Source organism: Erythrolamprus reginae, chromosome 7 (genome assembly GCF_031021105.1).
Source record: "Erythrolamprus reginae isolate rEryReg1 chromosome 7, rEryReg1.hap1, whole genome shotgun sequence".
Lineage (NCBI taxonomy): Eukaryota > Metazoa > Chordata > Lepidosauria > Squamata > Dipsadidae > Erythrolamprus > Erythrolamprus reginae.
The window spans coordinates 3,474,637-3,499,629 of NC_091956.1; the positions used below are offsets into that span (position 1 = coordinate 3,474,637).

Below are 24,993 nucleotides of genomic sequence, written 5' to 3' on the forward strand. Positions count from 1 at the left end.
TCCCCTGGGCCCTGCCAAATGACATTGTTTTGTTGACGGGACCCGGAGAAGGCCCACTCTGTGGGACCTAACCGGTCGCTGGGATTCGTGTGACAGAAGGCGATCTTGTAGATATCCTGGTCCGGTGCCATGAAGGGCTTTATAGGTCATAACCAACACTTTGAATTGTGACCGGAAATTGATCGGCAACCAATGCAGACTGCGGAGTGTTGGTGTGACATGGGCATATTTGGGGAAGCCCATGATTGCTCTCCCAGCTGCATTCTGCATGATCTGAAGTTTCCAAACACTCTTCAAAGGTAGCCCCCTGTAGAGAGCGTTACAGAGCCTCAAGGTGATGAGGGCATGAGTGACTGTGAGCAGTGACTCCTAGTCCAAATAGGGCCGCAACTGGTGCACCAGGCGAACCTGGGCAAACGCCCCCCTCGCCACAGCCGAAAGATGGTTCTCTAATGTGAGCTGTGGATCAAGGAGGACGCCCAAGTTGCGGACCCTCTCCAAGGGGTCCTGGAGAAGGCCGACTCTGTGGGCCCTTACTGGGTGCAGCGAGGTATTAAGACAAAGCGTATTAAGTGGCAACCTCTGAGTTTACAAATTGTAATCCTCAATCTGGGCACTTGAGCCAACCTAAGGATTTGCCAGCTCCATCCAAAAGCTTGAGAAATGATGCCTTAAGTAATGTACTTGGCAGGAAACCAAAGACACACCCAACCTAATGGCCCATATTAGAGATTTTAATTACGAACTTTCGGTCCCGCCTGTCCATTTCCAAAAGTTATAAAATAAAGGCCTGTTTCATCACGCTGTCTGCATTTTAAGCTTTCGAGTGTTTATTTTTAACTGTTGATCCTTCATGATGGACCTCCACCATAAATTTTCTCAATGCTGACCATTTAAAAACGGGTGGACTTCAACTCCCAGAATTCCCCCCGCTGGCTGGGGAATTCTGGGAGTTGAAGTGCACCTATTTTTAAAAGAAAGTAAAAAAAGGGATAAGAAAGGAGGCACTACGGTTCAGCTTTAAGAAATTAGAGATATAATAGAAACATAGAAACATAGAAGATTGACGGCAGAAAAAGACCTCCTGGTCCATTTAGTCTGCCCTTATACTATTTCCTGGATTTTATCTTAGGAAGGATCTATGTTTATGCCAGGTATGTTTAAATTCAGTTACTGTGGATTTGCCAACCACGTCTGCTGGAAGTTTGTTCCAAGGATCTACTACTCTTTCATTCAAATAATATTTTTTCACATTGCTCCTGATCTTTCCCCAACTAAGCCCAGATTGTGTCCCCTTGTTCTTGTGTTCACTTTCCTATTAAAAACACTTCCCTCCTGAACCTTATTTAACCCTTTCACATATTTAAATGCTTCGATCGTGTCCCCACTTTTCCTTCTGTCCTCCAGACTCTACAGATTGAGTTCATGAAGTCCTTTCTGATCAGTTTGATGCTTGAGACCTTCCACCATTTTTGTAGCCCGTCTTTGGACCCGTTCAATTTTAATATTAAGCATGTTAAAAAATATTAGTGGTAAATTTAATTAGAAGAGAATTGGTTTTATCTGGATACCGAAATTAGAAAAGGAGGCAGCCGGAGATAAGCAATATATAGCAAAAGATAGGATATAATAGAATGGATATGTGACTTCTTGTTTTGTTTTGCTATTAAAATTGTATTTAAGAAAATGTAAGTTCAAGCCCTATTGAAGGTATATGATGTTGTGAGCATGCTTTTATTGTGGAGAAAAAAAACTTTTTTAAAAAAAAGTTTGAGAAATGTTGCTCTAGTCTAGGATGTTTGGAAAAACCATAGATAGGGGAATCTTAAATTAAAAAAATAAATAACATAGAAACAAAGAAGATTGACGGCAGAAAAAGACCTCATGATCCATCTAGTCTGCCCTTATACTATTTCCTGTATTTTATCTTACAATGGATATATGTTTCTCCCAGGCAGGTTTAAATTCAGTTCCTGTGGATTTACCAACCACGTCTGCTGGAAGTTTGTTCCAAGCATCTACGACTCTTTCAGTCAAATAATATTTTCTCACGTTGCTTATGATCTTTCCCCCAACTAACCTCAGATGGTGCCCCCTTGTTCTTGTGTTCACTTTCCTATTAAAAACATTAAAAAAAAATATTTGTATTAGAAGGAGCTGATTTTCATTTCCAAGCTGCAAATTTTCTTTCTTTTTTTTTAAAAAAATCTGCATTAAATTTTGGGTTGTTTTGGCTGTTTTTCAGCAGGGATGTAGCTATCCAGATGTTGCACTCCAGTATCCATAAGCCTTGTGCCGCAAAGCCCTTGCTGAGAAAGAAGATGGAGTATGTAGTCCAGCCCATTTCTGGATAAAATCGTGTTTTTCTGATGATTTCAGATCCTTAATGTTTTTTCCCCCACTGGCTTTCTACCAAAATAACTGGAGCATGTTATTTGAAAAACAACAACCCACAATCCCAAACTTTTACAAGAGGGAGGTTTGAAAGGAATACAAAACCAGGTTGGTTATTGGGGGAGAATTTAGCATCTTTTCATCTTGTTGTTCCTAAATGTTGACAAAATGGATAATTGTGATTTCTTTAGCAACCCCCTTTTGCAAGGAAATATTCTCATTTTAAAAGTAATTTCCACCCGGTCCTGCAAAGGTATTTTGCTGGGTCTCAAAAATCAGTCAATTCCACGGCTTATAATTTTGCTCCAGTAAAATAAATTGGCAATATTGTTTTAAGATGTGCCGGGTACTCGTGCTGCGAAAAATCGATACGAATCCAATCCAGAAACAGGCTCGTGTCACACGATTTGGGACATTAATTTGTGCTGGTTTTTTTCCTTTGTCGTTTCTATAGAAGAACTCTCTCCCTCCCTAGGTTGATACACACACAGGGTTTTAATAGAAATGTGTGCGCTTTTTAAAGGTAGCTTTCCAGGATCAATGTTTTTAAAACATTTTTTCCCCTTTTCTAAATGACTTTTTCAACAAATCCGAGTTTGTTTGTTTGTTTGTTTGTTTGTTTGTTTGTTTGTTCGTTCATTCATTCATTCATTCATTCATTTATTTTGTCCAATACACAATGAGGGTTTTAGTGGGTATATATCAATATACACATAGTAAAATACATGATGAAGGTTATAGAGGAGATACTCATAGTAAAATATATATAAGAAATAATAGAAAAGAAGGTATAGTAGTAATAGAACATATCAATGAAAGAACAGAAGAAGAGATATAGGAATAGAAGAAAGGTATAGGAGATATAGGAGAGCAATAGGACAGGGGACGGAAGGCACTCTAGTGCACTTGTACTCGCCCCTTACTGACCACTTAGGAATCTGGATAGGTCAACTGTAGATAATCTAAGGCAGCGGTCCCCAAACTACGGCCCGCGGGCCAGATACGGCCCGCTGAGGTCTTTTAACCGGCCCGCGGCAGCACATGAGATTTTACTGATCGATATAATAAGAGGGAGAAATAGAGAGGGAGAGAGAAATGAAGAGGAGAGATAGAAAGGGAGAGAGAGAAAGAAAGGGAGAAATAGAGAGAGGGGGAGAGAGAGAAAGTGTGAGAGATACAAAGAGGGAGAGTTAGAAAGAGAGTGAGTGAGAGAAAGAAGAGAGAGAAAGAAAGATGGAGAGATAGAGAGGGAGAGAGAAAGAAAGGAAGAGGGAGAGATAGAAAGAGAGAGAGAGAAAGAAAGAGAAAAATGAGAAAATGATGGAGGGAAAGAACAAGGGAGAGGAAAATGAAACAAATGAGAGAAAAGGAAGAGGGAAGAGAGAAGTGGAGAGGAAGGAGGGAGGGAAGGAAGGAAGGAGAAATGGAGTTTGTTGATTTAAGTTTAAATTTACTTGTTAATAAAGAAGTATAAATTACTTTAGTACTTAATTATTAATTACTTAATTACTTATTACTTCTTCTTTATTTAAATATTGTATTTGTTCCCATTTTGTTTTTTACTTTAAATAAGGTATGTGCAGTGTGCATAGGGATTTGTTCATAGGTTTTTTTAATAGTCCGGCCCTCCAACAGTCTGAGGGACAGTGAACTGGCCCCCTGTGTAAAAAGTTTGGGGACCCCTGATCTAAGGTTAAAGTGTTGGGGGTTTGGGGATGACACTATGGAGTCCGGTAATGAGTTCCACGCTTCGACAACTCGGTTACTGAAGTCATATTTTTTACAGTCAAGTTTGGAGCGGTTAATATTAAGTTTAAATCTGTTGTGTGCTCTTGTGTTGTTGTGGTTGAAGCTGAAGTAGTCGCTGACAGGCAGGACGTTGCAGCATATGATCTTGTGGGCAATACTTAGATCTTGTTTAAGGCATCGTAGTTCTAAACTTTCTAAGCCCAGGATTGAAGGTCTAGTCTCGCAGGGTATTCTGATTCGAGTGGAGGAGTGAAGGGCTCTTCTGGTGAAATATCTTTGGACATTTTCAAGGGTGTTAATGTCTGAGATTTAATATGGGTTCCAAACAGAGGAGCTGTGTTCGAGGATGGGTCTGGCAAAAGTTTTGTAAGCTCTGGTAAGTAGTGTGAGATTGCCAGAGCAGAAGCTACGTAGGATTAGGTGAACTCCAATCCTGAGTCCCATGGGATCGGGCGGCATAGAAGTTAAATTAAATTATATTAAATTAATTAAATTAAATGTAAGGATCACACGGTCCACTAACCGATATACAGATAGTCCTTGACGTATGACCACAACGAACCGTTGTAAGTCGAGGACTGTCTCTGAACAGCACTAATATGGGATCTGATCTTCCTGTCGAATTGTTCCAGATTATCCCAGGAATCTGTTACCGCTGAAATCGGCATGAATTCCATTTTTCATACGCCCATTTTAATGAACGGGGACCTGATGTTGTTAATTGCAGTTTAGGGCGTGCTGTTGTTGTCGACCTCTCCTTGTTTCGGTCCTCTTTCGGCAAGGAATGGCCTCGGGGCCTCCTCTTTTGAGAAGCCGAAATAGTCTTGTCTCCAGGGGCAGCATCATTTCGAACTCAGGCTTACTGACTCGAGCTGTGCGTTTCGGGCACGCAAGGGCCTGCAAGCAGAACCCAAAAGGGGCAGAGTTTCATTTCATTTCATTCATTTCATTTTATTGGATTTGTATGCCGCCCCTCTCCGTAGACTCGGGGCGGCTAACAACAGTGGTAAAAACAACATATGACAATCCAATACTAAAGCAGCTAAAAACCCTTGTTTTAAAACCAATCATACATACAAATGTACCATGCATAAATTGTAGAAGCCTAGGGGGAAAGAATATCTCAGTTCCCCCATGCCTGATGACAGAGGTGGGTTTTAAGAAGCTTACGAAAGGCAAGATGGGTGGGGGCTATTCTAATCTCTGGGGGGAGTTGATTCCAGAGGGCCGGGGCCGCCACAGAGAAGGCTCTTCCCCTGGGCCCCGCCAAACAACTTTGTTTAGTTGACGGGACCCGGAGAAGGCCCACTCTGTGGGACCTAACTGGTCGCTGGGATTCGTGCGGCAGAAGACAGTCCATGAAGTAATCTGGTCCGGTGCCATGAAGGGCTTTATAGGTCATGACCAACACTTTGAATTGTGACCGGAAACTGATCGGCAACCAATGCAGACTGCGGAGTGTTGGTGTGACATGGGCATATTTAGGGAAGCCCATGATTGCTTTCGCAGCTGCATTCTGCACGATCTGAAGTTTCCGAACACTTTAGTTAGAATAGAATGGAATTAGAATTATTTTATTGGCCAAGTGTGATTGGACACACAAGGAATTCATCTTTGGTGTTATTAGCCAGCTAGATAACCTGCTAGAAGGAAGGATTTGAGGACAGGAGGAGGAGAAAGACTGTGAAACCTTTGATGTTCTCCGAGTTTCTTTCTTGCAGACATTTCATTACCCAACTAGGTAACATCTACAGTGAATAGAATAGAATAGAATAGAATTTTATTGGCCAAGTGTGATTGGACACACAAGGAATTTGTCTTGGTGAAGATGCTCTCGGTGTACATAAAGGAAAATATACATTTGTCAAGAATCATGTGGTACAACACTTAATGATTGTCATTAATGAGTGTCCCCTTGTTTTTGTGTTCACTTTCCTATTAAAAACACTTCCCTCCTGAACCTTATTTAACCCTTTCACATATTTAAATGTTTTGACCATGTCCCCCCCTTTTCCTTCTCCAGACTATACAGATTGAGTTCATGAAGTCTTTCCTGATACGTTTTATGCTTAAGACCTTCCACCATTCTTGTAGCCCGTTTTTGGACCCGTTCAATTTTGTCAATATCTTTTTGTAGGTGAGGTCTCCAGAACTGAACACAGTATTCCAAATGTGGTCTCACCAGCGCTCTATGTAGCAGGATCGCAATCTCCCTCTTCCTGCTTGTTATACCTCTAGCTATGCAGCCAAGCATCCTACTTGCTTTTCCTACTGCCTAACCACACTGCTCACCCATTTTGAGACTGTCAGAAATCACTACCCCTAAATCCTTCTGAAGTTTTTGCTAACACAGAACTACTAATACAATACTCAGATTGAGGATTCCTTTTCCCCAAGTGCATTATTTTACATTTGGAAACATTAAACTGCAGTTTCCATTGCTTTGACCATTTATCTAGTAAAGCTAAATCATTTACCATATTACAGACCCTTATATATATGTTACATTGCACGTTTATATATTCCATTTAGTATATCCTTTCACATTTTATTCCTATCTTTACTTTCGTTACCAATCCAATCGTACCAATTGTTCCAAATCTCATAATACTCTGAATTACTAGTTCCCTGTATTAATAGTTGTTGTATCTTACCATGTACTCACTGGGCAACCAACGCTTACTTAATGATCCATTCCTACTGCTTAGACCCTTTGAAACAATTATTTTGACCTGGGAAATTTTCAGCGATCGCTCCCGAACATGATCGCGGCACTTCTGTGTGTCTTAATTAAAACAGATTGGAAAAGCGGGAATGCGCGAAGGGCAGATGGAGTCTGCTATTAAACGTTCGGATGGAAATCCCCTTGCTGCCAGAATCCAGTTCCACTCCAGATGTTTCCGATTAGAAGCTGGCATCACAGGGATCGCTTGGGATCTGTTTGCAAGCCCAAAGATTTGAACGAAGATTGCACAGTTCTGCATGTTCCTTACACGCAGAAACATGCATGTAGAATGTGTTGCACACACACAAACGGGCTCAACACCTTTGGGGGGCAGTGATAGGCTGGAAAACGGCTTAACTTGGTTACGGAATTAACCCGGTTTCTGAGTTTGCACATTGGATTGAAGCATATTCCTTGGGCAGTGAAGGGCTGCAAAAACTTTTACTACCGCACTGTGGGCGTGGCTTATTTTGTGGGTGTGGCTTGCCGACCATGTGACCAGGTGGGCGTGGCTTGAAGATCATGTGATCGGGGTGACTTAAAGGTAATGTGATTGGCTTAAAAATGGCCAACTTGACGTCACTCATGTCAAAGGTTCGGGTTAGGGTGCCTCGCCTCTCCTCACCTCAAAGCGTTACCATTTCCCTCTCTATTTACTACCGTGTTTCCCCGAAAATAAGACATACCCCAAAAGTAAGGCATGTCAGAGGTTTTGCAGAATTTGTTAATATAAGGCACCCCCTGAAAATAAGGCGTAGTGGTGGAAAAACATACGGTACCATAATATGCTTCCTTTCTTCCTCCCCCCTCCCTCCTCCATGCCTGGTTTCACTTAACCCCAAAACTGAGCTGCTTGGTGGCTCACAGGACCTCTGCTGCCGCAGATCTTACCACCGTGTCTTCTGTTGGCCACCGCGGGGGCAGGAGGTGCAATCTGGGCAGCAGCGGCCAAGGCTCAGCCCCCTCGCTGGACTTGCCTTTTTTCGGTGCCGGCGCCGCTTGGGGAGGAGCCCTCGGTGGCCATGGGTGTGCCTCCGGATCCAGAGGCAGAAGACAGCCCGATGGATGGGCGGCTACCCACCTGCAGCAGCAAAGGGGGCCGACGGTTTGGGCTGGTCAGCGTCGGGAGCTGCTCCTCCGATGCCATCGCCGATTTCGCTGCCGCCGGGCCTCTCAGCTGTTTGGTGGCCCACGTGGGGTTTAAAATGTTAAGTTTATGCATGGTATGTCTGTATGTATGATTGGTTTCTTAAATTGGGGTTTTTTACATTACTTTTAATATTAGATTTGTTCATATTGTCTTTTTGCTGTTGTTAGCCGCCCCGAGTCTACGGAGAGGGGCGGCATACAAATCTAATAAATAAATAATAAATAAATAAGGGAAGGCTTGTGATACTGTTCGTAGTCAAAAATGGTTTATTTACATCCGCATCTCTACTTCACGGAAATTCAACTTTGGTGGGCGGTCTCGGAACGCATCCCCCGCAGAAATCAAGGGAACACAGTATGAATATTACCTTTTAAAGGGATAAAAATATGTACAGTTAATTATTATTTAAAATAGGCAACAGAATGTGTATATAGTTACAACTGTCGTACAGATTTGCCTCACACTCGTCCATTTTTTCTTTTTCTTTTCTTTTTTTTTTAATAAACTTTATTGAATTTTTCATAAAAAGACAAAACCAACAAACATACATTTAACATAAATTTGAGGTTGCAATACCCCTGCTTATTCCAGAAGTTAAGTTTCCATACAGAAAAATAATACCCTATTAATACTTTAAGTCAACTTAATACAGTACTTGAAGTGAAAAGAAGAAAATCTATTTGATCTTATACTAAAAAACCTTTCATTTATAGACTAAATAAAACACAAAATGTAAGTCATAAATTCTTCTTTTTCTTATTTATCCATATATACACTTTATTCCATACTACATAAAATTCTGATTCTTCTTGGTCTTTTAACTGTCTTGTCATCATATCCATTTCAGCGCAATCTAATATTTTCTTAATAACCTCTTCTTCTTTGGGGATATTTTCCCCTTTCCAATTTTGCGCATATACAATCCTGGCCGCCATCAAAATATGTATAACTAAATGTAGAGTTTTTTCTTTTTAAATGCTTATGTTTTGTATTGTTTGTTGTATGTATATATGTATTTAAATAAAATTTATTTAAATTATTATTAATAATAATAATAATAATAACAACAACAATAATTGTGATGCTCCTGAGGCGAATAGACAAACAGACCAAATTTGTATTTGTCCATGAGGGACGCATCTCCTTTCCGCTGATTCTGAGGGAAGGCGCCTCGGCTGGCCTGTTTCTTACGCCTTGCGTTTTCTCTGGCTGGCATCTGAACTTTTTAAAAATAGCTCCCCTCCTTATCTAAAGCCGGGGTGCCTCCGGCAACACGCACACAACACACACAAACATTCCCGGAGACTGAGTCATCGCCGAAGACCAAGCAGGGCGGAGGGCTCGGTGGCGTGTTGACAAGGGAAGAGCTTTAAACTTCAGCTGGCAGCGAAGAAAAAGGCTGTTCGCATTCAGATTAGGGGGTTTTATTTTGTGCGTTAGTGTGTGTGTGTGTCTTTTTTTTTTTTTGCCCTGCGGCAAGAGTTGGATAATCCTGGGTAGGCCTGGCTTCCCTGCAAATGTTTTCCTTGAATTTGAAACAGGCGCTCGGTTGGTTCGATGCTCCGTTGCCGTCGCGCTAGGCACCCAGGGTTCCTGCTCCCATCATCCCCGGTTGTTTCTCGATTAGATTTTTACCCAGCCTTTGTTATTTTGTCAGTAAATTCGAGGTGGTGGACATTTATGTAATGCTCTTTCCGTCTTTGGTTTTCCTCACAACAACACAACGACCCTGTGAGGCTGGGCCAAAATCGTCTAGTCGGCTTTCATGTCAAAAGTGGGACTAGAACTCACCGTCTCCTGGTGATTGGTCCAAAGTCATCCAATCGGCTTTCATGCCTAAGGAGGGACTAGAATTCACAGTCTCCTGGGGATTGGTCCAAAGTCAACCAGCTGGCTTTCGTGCCTAAGGAGGGACTAGAACTCACCGTCTCCTGATGATTGGTCCAAAGTCATCCAATCGGCTTTCACGCCTAAGGAGGGACTAGAATTTACAGTCTCCTGGTGATTGGCCCAAAGTCAGTGAGCTGGCTTTCATGCCTAAGGTGGGACTAGAATTCACCGTCTCCTGGTGTTTGGCCCAAAGTCACCCAGCTGTCTTTCATGCCAAAGGCGGGACTAGAATTCACCGTCTCCTGGTGATTGGCCCTAAGTCACCTAGCTGACTTTCATGCTTAAGGGAAGACTAGAACTCACAATCTCCTGGCGATTGATCTAAAGTCACCCATCCAGATCTCACGCCTAAGACAGGACTAGAACTCATCGTCTCCTGGTGATTGGCCCAAAGTCCCCCAAGTAGCTTTCATGCCTAAAACTGAACTAGAACTCCCAATGTCCTCTTTTCTAGACCAGTACCTTAACAATCGGGTTATTAACTTGAAAATTGCAATGATTTTACTTAAAGTGAAAACAATGCTCATTGTCTTTTTCGACAGTAAAAGAGGGGTCCATAGGAAGTTTGTTCCTCAAGGACAGACAGTTAACGCTGCCTACTATGTGGATGTGCTGGAAAGAATCCGAAAAAGGATGAGAAAAGACATCTCCACTACCTGGCAACTCCATAACGACAACGTGCCTTGCTACAACGTGCTACGAGTCCTCGAGTTCCTGGCCAAACACCAGGTGCCAACGCTGCCCCACACCCCCTATAGTCCTCACGTCGCCCCAGAAGACTTCTTTTTGTTCCCTCGGATTAAGGCAGCCCTGAAAGGAACCCGTTTTTCATCCATAGAAGAGATCCAATCAGCCGTGACGAAGACCCTGCGAGAGGTCCCCGAAGACGCCTTCCAGGTCATGGCAGAGTCACTGGAAAAAATGTGTAGAGGCCCAAGGATAGTACTTTGAATAATTTTGTTTGTGCAAATCTGTTCAATAAATTACTTAAAAAAAAAATTGCATTACTTTTGGAACTCACCCTGTATCGGGGCCAGATGCCACCAATAAAACATTTTGTTTCCCTTTTTTCAATCCCGTTATAACGTTGAACAAACGGTTGTACGTCAAGGAGTTAGCGGTATTGCAGCTACCTGTTCCACAAGATTTTTTGGGGGGTGTTTTTCCACCAAGGAAATTTTTAATTTTTTTTGTGTGGTGGTGGCATTTGGTTACCGATTCAGCGAGTTGCAAATTCTGCACTTCAACTTGGGTTCCGAAATCCGAAAGCGGCTTCCTCTTTTCCTTCCGTTGGTCCGGCTGCTTGAACCCTGCACGCCGTATGCAAGCAGCCCTGCAGCTGTGTTTTGCACAACTCTTGCACAATTCTTCGTGGTGTTTTTCCAGCGTGGGTCCAAACCAGCTTTTCACATAACTTGGCCTGAATATTATACGCGAGGATTAAATCCCTTGGATGGGAATCAACAGTCAAGCGAGTCGCTCGGGCCTGGAGAGATTTTTTTTAGCTCCTTTAATATAAAAAAATGCAAAACTTTAATGGAGACAAGTTACATAAACATCTACCGGCTGGTTTCAGTTTCGGGTCGAGATTCTCTTGATTGAGGAAGAAGCCAAACTGCACATATATATATATGTAGCAATATTTTTTCATTTTAGCAAAGGATGAGAACAAAAGTGTTCGTTGCGGAGGGAAAAAACAGGATTAAGGCTTAAAAAAAGTGAAAACAGCGAATGAAAATTATTCCGTTTCTACACAAATCTCGTTTTGAAAATGTCGTGAGCTCAGACACGACCCTTTTGCAATCCTGTTGGAAGTCACACTCACGCAATAAAAGTCCCACCGTGTGTACGGTTGCGTTCTTCGGGTGATGGAGGGGGGAGGCAGAGTTGGGTCCCGTCTACTAGACAATGTTGCTTGGCGGGACCTTCTCTGTGGGGGGCCCAGTCGCTAAATGAACCGTTGTAAGTTGAGGACTGCCTGTGCCATCCAATGCAATAGGCTTTGAATATTTTTATTTTATTTTGTCCTGGCAACTCAGCCTGGGGGGGAGCGGTGGTCTTTTATTCTGCGATTCGGTGGAACGGCTTTGCCTTCAAAAGTTGTGGAAGCTGTCAAGAAAGAGACTGGACTGTCAATTTTGACAGAAATGGTGTAGAATTCTTTCTTTCTTTCTTTCATTGCATTCTTTAGAATTCTTTATCATTCTTTTAGAATTCTTTATCATTTTTTAATAATTCTCTAGAATTTTTAAATAATTCTCTAGAATTTTTAAATAATTCTCTAGAATTCTTTTAGAATTCTTTAGAATTCTTTCAGAATTCTTTAGAATTCTTTCAGAATTCTTTAGAATTCTTTCAGAATTCTTTTATTTCTTTAGAATTCTTTATAATTCTTTTAGAATTCTTTATAATTCTTTTAGAATTCTTTAGAATTTTTAAATAATTCTTTAGAATTCTTTTAGAATTCTTTCAGAATTCTTTTATTTCTTTACAATTCTTTATAATACTTTTAGAATTCTTTTAGAATTCTTTAGAATTTTTAAATAATTCTTTAGAATTCTTTTAGAATTCTTTAGAATTTTTAAATAATTCTTTAGAATTCTTTTAGAATTCTTTCAGAATTCTTTTATTTCTTTATAATTCTTTATAATTCTTTTAGAATTCTTTCAGAATTCTTTTATTTCTTTATAATTCTTTAGAATTCTTTTATAATTCTTTCAGAATTTTTAAATTATTCTTTTGAATTCTTTTAAAATTCTTTCTTTATTCTTTATTGGCCAAGTGTGACTTGCACACACAAGGAATTTGTCTTCATTACAGATGCTCTCAGCGTATAGGAAAGAAAAAGATAGAGTAGGGTCTCCGGTTTGAGTGTAGGGGGTTAGACTAGATGATCCCCAAGGTCCTCTTCCAACTCGGTTCTTCTCCCTGCTGGGGTGTCTTCTTTTTTAAAAAAAAATTCCTCTTTGCACACTTCTGCCTTCTGAAGGCCGCACACCCATCGATTGTGCGAGGACCCAGGAGCTGTCCACACCAGCACTTTGGCTCAGAGCTAAGCAGAGAAGCAGGAGGGAAGGAAGGAGAGAAGGAGGGATGGAAGACAGCAAAACAGCCACAAATCCCCCCCCCAGGCCCGAATTTGGAGGCAGGGGGGTAATAAGGAGGGCAGAGGCTTTGGGTGCGAATTGTAATGCCTGCCTAGTACTGTTGTGTGTCTGGGAAATGGAGTATTTTTAAGGGGAGGTGGGGGTACAAGGGATCATGTTTAAGCCTTGCCAAGCATGAAGACCAAAACGCAGATTAAATCCTTCCTTCTCCTCCCTCCCTCCTTCCCTTTCTTCCTTCTGTCCCCTTCTCCTTCTTTTATTCCTTTTCCTCCCTGCCCCTCCCTCCTTCATCTCTTCCTTCTTCCTTTACTTTCTCTCTCTTTCTTCTCCCTCCATTTCTCCTTCCTCTTTTTCCCACTTCATACCTCCCTCCTTCCCTTCCTCCCTCTCTTCCCATCTCTCCCTTCCTCCTTTTCTTTTTCTCTCCCTTTTCTCCCTGTCTTCCCTCTCTCCTTTCTTCCTTATTCCCTCCCCTCCTCCTCCCTCCCCATTTCCCCCTCCCCTCCCTCCCCCTCCCTAATTTCTTCCTTTTCTTTCTCCTTCACTCCATTTCTCATTCTTTTCTCATTCCTTTCTCCTTTCCTCCCTCCCTTCCCTCCCTGACTCCCTTCTCTCCTTTCTTCCTCCCTTCCCTCCCCCTCCCTCCTTCATCTCTTCCTTCTTCCTTTTCTTTCTCCCTCCCTCTTCCATTTCTCCTTCCTTTTTTCCCTCCTTCTCTTCCTCCTTCCCTCCCCTCCTTCCTCTCTTCCTTCCTATCCCTCCCCTCCTCCTTCCTCTCTCCCCCTTTCCTCCTTCCCCCTCCTACCTTCATTTCTCCCTTCTTCCTTTTCTTTCTCCCTCCCTCTTCCATTTCTCCTTCCTCTTTTCCCTCCTTCCCTTCCTCTCTCCTTCCCTCCTTCCTCTCTTCCTTCCCTTCTTCCCCCTCCTCTTCCCCCTCTCCCCCTTTCCACCTTCCCCCTCCCTCCTTCACCTCTCCCTTCTTCCTTTTCTTTCTCCCTCCTTCTTCCATTTCTCCTTCCTCCTTTCCCTCCTTCTCTTCCTCCCTCCTCCCCTCCTTCCTCTCTTCCTTCCCATCCCTCCCCTCCTCCTTCCTCTCTCCCCCTTCTTCCTTTTCTTTCTCCCTCCCTTCCTTCTCACCCTCCCTGCCTGGAAAGCCAGACCGGACCAAGGCCCAGTTCCCAAGGCCCTCGTCTCCCATCGCGGAGGCCAGCCTGATGCCTCTGGAAGGGGTGGAGGAGACCTCTCGTCCCCCCTCCATCCACGATGGCTACGGGCCTCCAGACCCCAGCTGGCCAAGAGCTGCCCAGGAGCCTCCATCCCCTTGCTCGAGAGCACCCACCGCAGATGCCATCGGTCGGAGAGGCCTCGCCCACTGCCAGCCTTTTAAGTGTGCCCCCCCCCCCGGCCCCAATTTCCATCTAATTTAATTCCCTGGGAATCAGGATCCAGTTTCTCTCCGGTCTGTTTACTCTGCAGCTTTGAGCTTTGGGGGGGGGCATTGGGGGGAGCAGCTCAGCTATTCCTCCCCTCCGGTATCGAGTTCGGGGACCTAATTGTCTGTTGTGTACTTTGTGTGAAATGGTCTGTTTTGGGGGAGGCAAGCTAGCATCCTCCAGCATCTTTTGTTGCAAATATACACAAAGTGGAATATTTGAGAAGGAAAGCAAACAAGATATTTTCTTTCTCTTCCTTTCTGTCTTTCTTTCTTTCTGTCTTTCTTTTTTCCTTTCTCTTTTTCCTTTCTTTTTTATTTTTTCCTTTCCTCCTTTCCTTTTTATTTTATTTTCTCTTTTCTTTTCCTTCCTTCCTTTCTCTTCCCTTCCCTTCCCTCTTTTCTTTCCCCATCCTTCTCTTCCTTTCCCTTTCCTTCTTTTCCTGCCTTTCTCTTTTCTTCCTCTCCTTTCCTTTCCCTCTTTTTTCCCTATCCTTCCCTTCCTTTCCTTTTTCCTTTCCTTTCATTTCATCTCCTTCCCTTCCCTCTTTTTCTCTTTCCTTTCTTTTCGTCTGCTCTCTTCGCCTTTCTTTCCCTCTCTTTCTCTTTCCCTTCCCCTCTTCTTCCCTTCCTTCTATTTCCTTTCCTCTCTTCCCCTTCCCTTTCTTTCTCTTTTCTTCCTTTCCTTTCCTCTTCTTCCCTTCCTTCTCTTCCTCCTTTCCTGGTCTCTCCTCCCCTTTCCTCTCTTTCTCTTTTCTTCCCTTCCCTTCTTTCCTTTTCTCTTCCTTCCACCTATCATCACATCTCCCTTCCCATCATCTTTTATCTTCCTTCCTTTTTTCTCCTGCCCCCCCTTCCCATCCCCGGGGAGTTCTGCGAATTGAAGCCCACCCCTCTTAAAAGTCCCCACGGTTGAGAAACTTTGCTGTACAGGGTCTCAGAGATAACCAGAATTTGGCAAAATGGAAATTTTTTTCCACCATCCGTTTTAGAAGCTCTCCAATCGAGAGGCGAGGGAGCTGGGTCACCCTAAACTAGGGTCAGTTTTAAGCACGCGGAAGCAGTTAATCCACGCTGGGATGCGTCCAGAGAACGCAGTCGGCGAACGGGCAGGTCTTACCAGTCGGTGAGGCTGCCAAGACTAACACATTCTAACGGTGCCAAGCACAAATTCCAGGTGTTGCTTTTCAAAGCTGGCATGCACCTTCACAAAAGCCTTTGGCTGGCCACCTTTGCCAGGAAGGGCTACTCGGTTCTAATTTTCTATTGTAAATAGGCAGGTATTCTTTTCCTTTTGCAAAGGTTGCCTTGGTAACTGCAGGGATGGACTTGTACGACCGGAATGATTCACCAGGTGAACGGCTTTGCCTTCGCTCCCTGCACCTGGTTAGTTCATTTTTCTCCCATTTTAGTGGCTTTGTTTATGGCGCCAACTCCAACCTGCTGGATTGGGTTGAAGACAGCCAGTTGGGTGTGATGGTTCAGGCGCCAGATTAGAAATCGGGAGACTGTGAGTTCTAGTTCCTCCTTAGACATGGAAGCCTCTGGGTGACTTTGGGCCAATCACTAGGAGACGGGGAGTTCTAGTTCTTCCTTAGGCATGAAAGCTGATAGGATGACTTTGGGCCAATCACCAGGCGATTCTGAGTTCTAGTTCCACCTTAATATGAAAGCTGACTGGGTGACTTTGGGCCAATCACTAGGAGACGGGGAGTTCTAGTTCTTCCTTAGGCATGAAAGCTGATAGGATGACTTTGGGCCAATCACTAGGCGATTCTGAGTTCTAGTTCCACCTTAATATGAAAGCTGACTGGGTGACTTTGGGCCAATCAGTAGGAGATAGGGAGTTCTAGTTCTTCCTTAATATGAAAGCTGACTGGGTGACTTTGGGCCAATCACTAGGAGACGGGGAGTTCTAGTTCTTCCTTAGGCATGAAAGCCGACTGGGTGACTTTGAGCCAAACACCATGAGATGGTGAGTTCTAATTCCATCTTAGTATGAAAGCCGAGTGGGTGATTTGAGGCCAATCCCCAAGAGAGGACTCCACCAAAGGAACTGCAGAAAGTCCTTGACTTATTATTATTATTATTATTATTATTATTATTATTATTATTATTTTATTTATTAGATTTGTATGCCGCCCCACTCCGAGAACTCGGGGTGAACCATAATTTTATGACCATAATTTTAAGCCCAGAATTACAGTTGTAAGTCAAATTGGTATTTAAGTGGGTCATCTAATCAGCTCCCTGATTTTATGAACTTTTGTGGTTTGTCGTGAATTGGATGGGAACTAATCAAGGAGAGAAGCAACCTGGGAATTAAAAAGAAGCTTCCTAAGAGTGAGGACAATTAACCTGTGGAACAGCTTGCCACCAGAAGTTGTGAGTGCTCCATTACTCGGGAGTTTTAAGAAGAGATTGGACAGTTTTTTCTTAATTCTGTTGATGTGTTATTTAGCATTGTTCTATCTTCCTTCGAAATTGTTGATAAGATGCTTTGAGCCAAATATTCTTTGATTAGTTTTCCATCTATATCTTCCTGTTTATATAATTCGGAGTAAATTTTTTCTATTGTATCTTTTTTCTCTGTGTTCTTCATTTGCATTTCGCCTTTTGAATCTATTGGTATATCTATATACTATGTATCCTCAAAACGTCACTACAGAGCCCTGCACACCAAGACAACTAGACACAAGAACAGTTTTCCCCCAAACACCATCACTCTGCTAAACAAATAATTCCCTCAACACTGTCAAACTATTTACTCAGTCTGCACTACTATTACTACTAGTTTTTTCTCATCGTTTCTATCACCCATCTCCTCCCACTTATGATTGTATGACTGTAACTTGTTGCTTGTATCCTCAATATTTGTATTAATATTGTTTCCTCATTGCTTATTTGACCCCTATGACAATCGTTAAGTGTTGTACCACATGATTCTTGACAAATGTCTCTTTTTCTTTTATGGACACTGAGAGCATCTGCACCAAAGACAAATTCCTTGTGTGTCCACTCACACTTGGCCAATAAAGAATTCTAATCTAATAGAATAGAATAGAATAGAATTTTATTGGCCAAGTGTGATTGGACACACAAGGAATATTTTTACAGCCCTCTTTTTGACTCTTACAGTATACAGGTCCTCAATGGAAGGCAGGTTGGCAGCAATTGCTTTTTCTATTCTATTCTATTCTTATTCTATTCTACTTCTCTTCTATTCTTCCATTCATAATTTATTTTGCAATTTTATGGGCCAACCATGTACCAGGTTTATTTGCATTTTCAAAAAACCTCTCGAATGGACCACCATTTGCCTGAAATAGAGAGGCTGGACTAGAAGACCTCCAAGGTCCCTTTCAGCTCTATTCTGATTGATCAAAAAATGTGGCAGCTGAGTGGGTGGGAGTTTTGGGGGGCTGTTTTTATTTTTTGCCAGAAATGGGAAGTAAACATTGGTTTCCGGCAAAAAAGAAGAAGTCATATGATTGTTAAGATGCTGCAAATGGCCGTAAATCCCGGCTGGTTGCAACATGCCCCAAATATAACCATGTGACTTTTGGAAATTTAAATCTGGGTCATAAGTATTGTAATTGGTCGTAGTAAGGAGACTACATTGGTGCTCCTGTGGGCTGGATTTTGTAGCTTCATGTTGGAAGCGGCTTCATCATAGAACTTTGCGGCTTCTCTTAAAATGGTGGATTTGTACAGGGAGGCTACTTACTTCACAATCGACATGGGGTAATTGAGGTAATAGTAGTAGTAGTAGTAATAATAATAATAATAATAATAATAATAATAATAATAATAATAGGTCCCACAGAGTGGATCTTCTCCGGGTCCCGTCAACTAAACAATGTCGCTTGGCGGGACCCAGGGGAAGAGCCTTCTCTGTGGCGGCCCCGGCCCTCTGGAATCAACTCCCCCCAGAGATTAGAATTGCCCCCACCCTCCTTGCCTTTCGTAAGCTGCTTAAAACCCACCTCTGTCGCCAGGCATGGGGGAATTGAGATCCTCTTTCCCCCTAGGCCTTTACAATTTTATGCATGGTATGTCTGTATGTATGTTTGGTTTTTATATTAATGGGTTTTTAACTGTTTTTAGTATTGGATTATTATTATTATATGCTGTTTTATTATTGTTGTTAGACGCCCCAAGTCTGCTGAGAGGGGCAGCATACAAATCCAATCAATCAATCAATCAATCAATATTTATTTATTTATTTGTTAGATTTGTATGCCGCCCCTCTCCAAAGACTCGGGGCAGCTCACAACAACAATAAACAACGTGGTACAAATTCAATAATTAAAACTATAGCTAAAAACCCACTATTATTAAAAACAGTCAATACTACCCAATCATAACCACACATAAATTTTACTAGTCAGAAAAGGATACATCAATTACTGTATGACAATAATAATAATAATAATAACAATAGTAATAGTAATAATAATAATAAAAATTCCGGGGACACTACAACCAATATGAGCCGTTGGATGTGAAAGCTCAGGGTGTTGTAGCGGTCGTAAGTGCGAGCAACGGTGCTAAGTCACTCCCGTGCTGCTGGAACGGCAAACGGTCGTAGGTCGAGGACTACGCGCCAAGGCCCAGGTGTGGTTCTCCAACCGGGCGCGCCCTTCCCTGTCGACGCCATGGCAACGGCGCCCGCGGTGGCGCCCTCAGCAAAGCGCCCCCTGCCTCGGCCCAGGAGCGCGCTAGGACCGGCGCGGGCGGCGCGGAGGAGGTGTGTCGCGGGGCCGCCTCCCTCCCGCCCGGCCCCTTCCCCGCCCGGCTCGTCCTCACTCGGGGCTGCTCCGCTGGTGGCGACGGAGGAGGCGGAGGAGGGCAGCCGCTGCCCCGGGGGCCATGGCAGCGGCCAGGCGCGTCTTCCACCTCCAGCCATGCGGTGAGTTGGGCGCGGCGGAGGGAGGGGAGGGGAGGGCGGCCGAGGGAGAAGCGCGCACGGACCCCCGCCGGTGGAGGAGCCCCGCCGGACTGCGGTTGTGAAGAGGCTCCGCGTCCTTTTCCTCCGCTTGGTCCTCCGGCTGCCTCTCCTTCCTTCCTCTTCTCTTCCTCCTCCTTTTCTCCTGCTATCTCTCCTTCCTCCACCACCTCTTCTCTTCCTCCGACTATCTCTCCTTCCCCCTCTCCCTCCTGCTACTTCCTCCTCCTCCTTTTCTCCTCTTCCTCCTTCCTCCTCTTCTCCTCTTTCTCCTGCTATCTCTCCTTCCTCCTCTTCCTCCTCTCCTCTTCCTCCTTCCTCCTCTTCTCCTCTTTCTCCTGCTATCTCTTCTTCCGCCTCCTCTTCTCTTCCTCCTGCTACTTCCTTCCTCCTGCTACTTCTTTCTCCTTTTCTCCTCTTCCTCCTTCCTCCTCTTCTCTTCCTCCTGCTACCTCCTTCCTCCTCTTCCGCTTTTCCTCCTTTTCTCTTGCTATCTCTCCTTCCTCCTCTTCCTCCACCACCTCTTCTCCTCTTCCTCCGACTACATCTCCTTCCTCCTGCTACTTCCTCCTCCTTTTCTCCTCTTCCTCCTTCCTCCTCTTCTCCTCTTTCTCCTGCTACCTCTCCTTCTCCTCTTCCACCTCCTACCTCTCCTTCCTCTTCCTCCTGCTACCTCTCCTTCCTCCTCTTCCTCCTGCTACTTCCTTCCTCCTCTTCCTCCTACCTCTCCTTTCTCCTCTTCTGTTTCTCCTGCTACTTCTCTTTCCTCTTCTTCCTCCTCTCCTCTTCCTCTTCCTCTTACTACCTCTCCTTCTTCCTCTTCCTGCTACTTTTCCTTTCTCCTCTTCCTCCTGCTACCTCTCCTTCCTCCTCTTCTCTTCCTCCTGCTACCTCTCCTTCATTTTTCCCTTCTTCCTCTTCCTGCTACCTCTCCTTCCTCCTCTATCTCCTCTTCCTTCTGCTACCTCTCCTTCTTCCTCCTCCTCCACCTCCAGGTCCTTTTCCTTCCCCCTTCTCTTCCTCCCGCTGCCTCTCGATTCCTTCTCCTCCGGAACCTCTCGCTATCTCTCTCTTCCTCCGGGTCCTTTTGCGTCCTTCACCGGCACCCCAACCCGGTTCGCGTCCCGTCTCCCCATTTCCAAACTTAGCCTAGCCAAGCGCGCGCGCCGGACCGGGTTTGAAACCTCGGAGCTCCTCTCCAAAACCTTCCCTCCTCTTCCTCCAAAGTGTAGGGCGCTGTGTGTGGTGTTTGTGTGTGTGTGTGTGTAGGGTGTCTTTTCCCCCTCGGGGTTCAAAGGCAGGCGGTGGAGGAGACCCACAATTTTCTCCCGTGGAATACAAACCCTTCTCTACCCTTCTGGCTGTTTTTGCGCTCTTGCTACTTTTGCGCCTTCATGCTTGTTTTTCTGGATGCTCGAGGATGCTCGCTTGTGCTTGTGGCCACATCCTGCCTGCTGCTCGCGGTTTACTCTCTCTCTCTGTGTATGTGTGTGTGTTTGTATGTACTGTATTTTTTTTTTAATAAAAAAAAGCTTTCCCCTGCTTGGAAACCAAGCCTCCTCTTGCTGCGCGCTTCGGGTTTCTTTACGCGTTGCGCAACTCCGCGTTGTTGTTGTTGTTGGGGGTTTTCTGTGGTTTTCTCAACGTGTTGTGGGGTCGCCCGGCTGGTGTTGTTGTGGGGTTGTGTCTTCCGCCCCCCCCCCCGCCTTTCCTTCCCACTTTCTAAGAAACAGAAAGTGGCCAAATCTGGAAGGGAAACGCGGTGCTGAGCCACTGGAAAAGGACTTTCACGCCCCTTCGCTGCAGCTTTAATAATGCTGGTTTTTTTTCCTCTCTCTTCGTCCTCTCCGGAGTTAAAAAACAACAGTAGAGAAGTTTCTTCTAGGCCAGGTTTCTGTCTTTATTCTGAGTTTTCCTCTTGAGGGCCACAGAGGATAGATAATAATAATAATAATAATAATAATAATAATAATAATAATAATAATAATAATGCCTCTTTGAAGCCTGGTAGGTGAACCGTTGTGCTGTTTTTTACACTCCGGAGCAAGGGTCCCCAAACTTGGCAACTTTAAGATTTGTAGACTTCAAATCCCAGAATTCTCCAGCCCACACAGCTGGCTGGAGAATTCTGGGAGTTGAAGTCCACCAGTCTTAAAATTGCCGAGTTTGAAGACCATCGGAATTGACAAAATCTCCATCTGTCAATTGCAAAAGGCCGCTTTACTGGGATCGGCATACATAATTCATACATAATACATGATTACCGCATGGCTGACTGAGGAATTCTGGGAATTGAAGTCCACAAGTCTTAAAAGTTGCCAACCGTTTGAAAACCATCGGAATTGACAAAATCTCCACCTGTCAATTGCAAAAGGCCGCTTTACTGGGATCGGCAAACATAATTTGCCGCTACATCACGCAGTCCTAGGTGCTTGGGAAGTGCCCGACTGGGGATGAAATACAAAATCCAGCATAGTGATCTCGTTTGCTGTGTTGTATTGTTAATAATAATAATAATAATAATAATAATAATAATAATAATAATAATAATAATCTAAAAATCGGGCTTCAACGACTCTGGCATAAGCCAGTGAAAGTAGTCCCAGTGATACTTGGCACGCTGGGCGCAGGGCCAAAGGATCTCAGCGGACATTTGAAAACCATTGGAATTGACAAAATCTCCACCTGTCAATTGCAAAAGGCCGCTTTGCTGGGATGGGCAAACATAATTCGCCGCTACATCACGCAGTCCTAGGTGCTTGGGAAGCGCCCGACTGGGGATGAAATACGAAATCCACAGCTCATTTGCTGTATTGTACTGACATAATAATGGTTATGGCTCACTAATAGAACACTGAAGAAGGAAACAGAAGGTTCTTGCAGTCCAGGAGCAAACTATCAGAACCAATGCAATCAAGGCCAAGATCGAAAAATCAGCTATCACCCAAAATGCAGACTTTGCAAGGAAGCTGATGAAACAGTTGGTTGTATCCTCAGCAAGAAAATTGCACAGGCGGACTACAAACAGAGGCACAACTGCATGGCCCAGATGTTGGAACCTTTGATGTGTTTCTTGCAAAGATGCAAAATTCCTGTAGAAACAGGGATCTGCTCCTATTTTTTTCCTTCTCCACTTTTTACCTAGATTTAAATCGGATCATCCGTATTGGCAGAAACACAATTTTGCTCAAATATCGCTTAAGAGAGCCAGTTTGGTCGAGTGGTTAAGGCCCTGGCGTAAAAACTAGGAGATGATGAGTTCTAGTCTTGACTTAGGCCTGAAAGACGGCTGGGTGAGTTTGTGTCAATCACCAGGAGGTGGTGAGTTCTAGTTTTGCTTTAGGCATGAAAACCAGCTGGGTGACTTCGACCCAGCTGTATTTTTCCGACTATAAGGTGCACCGGTGAATAAGATGCACCAAGATTTCAAAGAGGTACCATATTTTTCGGAGGGTGGAATTGTCAGTGTGCCTTATACACCAAATGCAGCCATTTTTGCTGTCCCAAATCCCCCACCCCTGCCTGCAGAAAGCTCTTGGGTGCTTTGCAAAGGCCAAAATGCCTCTCTTTTTTTTTTGCAAAAAAATGCCTGTTTTTCACAAAAAAGGGAATTTTTCCCTTCCCCCAGCAAAATTCCCCCAGGAACTCCAATCAGGCTTCCCAAGCCCTTTACCCACCCAGCTTTTGTGAAAAAATGGTAGAAAAATGGCTTGGTTTTTTTGCAAAACGGAGCTGTTTCTGCCTTCTAATTTCCCCATCTAGCATGACTGGAATTCTGGGAGTTGAAGTCCACAAGTCTTAAAGCTGTCAGGTTTGAAGTCTGTAAAAAGTGCACATGGTTGTAAAAAGTGTACATCTTTGTAAAGAGTATTCTGCTACACTGGTATTTTATTAAATAATATACACTGCTCAAAATAAATAAATAAAGGGAACACTTAAACAACACAATACAACTCCAAGTAAATCAAACTTCTGTGAAATTAAACTGTCCACTTGGGAAGCAACACTGATTGACAATCAATTTCACCTGCTGTTGTGCAAATGGAATAATTGTGCAAATGAAATATTCAATGAGAATATTTCATTTATTCAGATCTAGGATGTGTTCTTTGAGTGTTCCCTTAATAATAATAATAATAATAATAATAATAATAATAATAATAATAATAATTTATTTTGTATGCCGCCCCTCTCCGAAGTCTTAATTTTTTTGAGCAGAATATTACTACACCATTTGGTTCGGAATACTTTTTTTCTTTGTTTTCCACCTCTAAAATCCAGGTGCGTCTTATACTCCAAAAATACAGTAAGTAAAGGGGGAAAGCATGTTCATTTTTCCTCCCTGGTCCCCTGGAGCACTCGGCAAGCCTACCAAACTCTCTGCGCAACCAGTTTTTGGCAAAATCGGACGTGTTTTTCACCCATCTGTATGAAAAACACAGCATGCAGAAGGTTTTGGAAGCTTGCAGAGAAATCCTAGGGGCTCGTGGAAGGCAAAAAGTCCCTGTTTTGTGCAAAATGCTGCCTATTTTTCACACACATACCCCTGCAAAAACAGGTGTTTTTCCTTCCCCAACCCCAAAAGCTCTTTGCAGGCCTCCCAAACCCTCTGCAGACCCCATTTTTGCAAAAAACTGGCCCCTAACTGGTAGACATAACTGGTAGACATAATCTCCTTCCTTCCTTCCTTCCTTCCTTCCTTCCTTCCTTCCTTCCTTCCTTCCTTCCTTCTTTCCTTCCTTCCTCCCTCTCTTTCTTCCTTCCTCCTTCCCTCCTCCTTCCTTCCTTCCTACTTCCTCCTCCTCCCTCCTTCCCTCTCTTCCTTCTTTCATCTCTTCCTCCCTTCCTTCCTTCCTTCTTTCTTTCTTCCTTCCTTCTTCCCTTTCTTCCTTCCTTCTTCCCTCTCCTTCCTTCCTTCTTCCCTCTCTTCCTTTCTTCTTCCCTCTCTTCCTTCCTCTCTTCCTCCCTCCCTTCCTTCTTCCCTCTCTTCCTTCTTTCCTCTCTTCCTCCCTTCCTTCCTTCTTTCCTTCCTTCTTCCCTCCCTCCTTCCTTCCTTCTTCCCTCCCTTCCTTCTTCCCTCCCTTCCTTTCTTCCTCCCTTTCTTCCTTCCTTCTTCCCTCTCCTTCCTTCCTTCTTCCCTCTCTTCCTTCTTCCCTCCCTCCCTCTTTTTCTTCCGTTCTTCCTTCCTCTTTTCCCCTTCCCTCTCAGACAATCTACCTCCCTCTCTCCTTCCCTCCGTTCTTTCTGAAGAAATGCTCACTTTCTTTCTGAAAATGCTCTGAAATTCAGGGTTGTCTTTTGAGTGTGTGCTGCAGAACACAACACACGAGGTAACAGTGTCACTCACTGGGCCCACTTTATTGTTTGCAATGAATGGCCATCATTAGCAGAGTTGTGATGGATGAATCCTTTCCTGTAATTATACAGAAGGAACAATGAGTTCATCTTCTTTCTTTTCTGGTGGGTTTTTTTGGGTAAAAATGGTCCTATCTTGAAAACAAAATTGTTAGTCTGCTATAATCACATTGATAGCACATCAATACAGCTATCTTACGGGTAATTTATATTTATTAAATAGAATGGAATTCTTTATTGGCC

General features: G+C 43.7%; 1 protein-coding gene across 1 annotated transcript in view; it reads left to right on the forward strand.

Annotated features, from left to right (window-relative positions):
* Nucleotides 1–19,199: 19,199 nt before the first annotated feature.
* The window catches only part of SLC4A11 (solute carrier family 4 member 11), a 95,633-nt gene continuing 89,839 nt past the window's right edge, over nucleotides 19,200–24,993 (forward strand). The window contains 1 exon segment of the mRNA XM_070756857.1: nucleotides 19,200–19,359. Coding sequence (XP_070612958.1) covers nucleotides 19,320–19,359 — 40 coding nt within the window. The 5' untranslated portion in view covers nucleotides 19,200–19,319.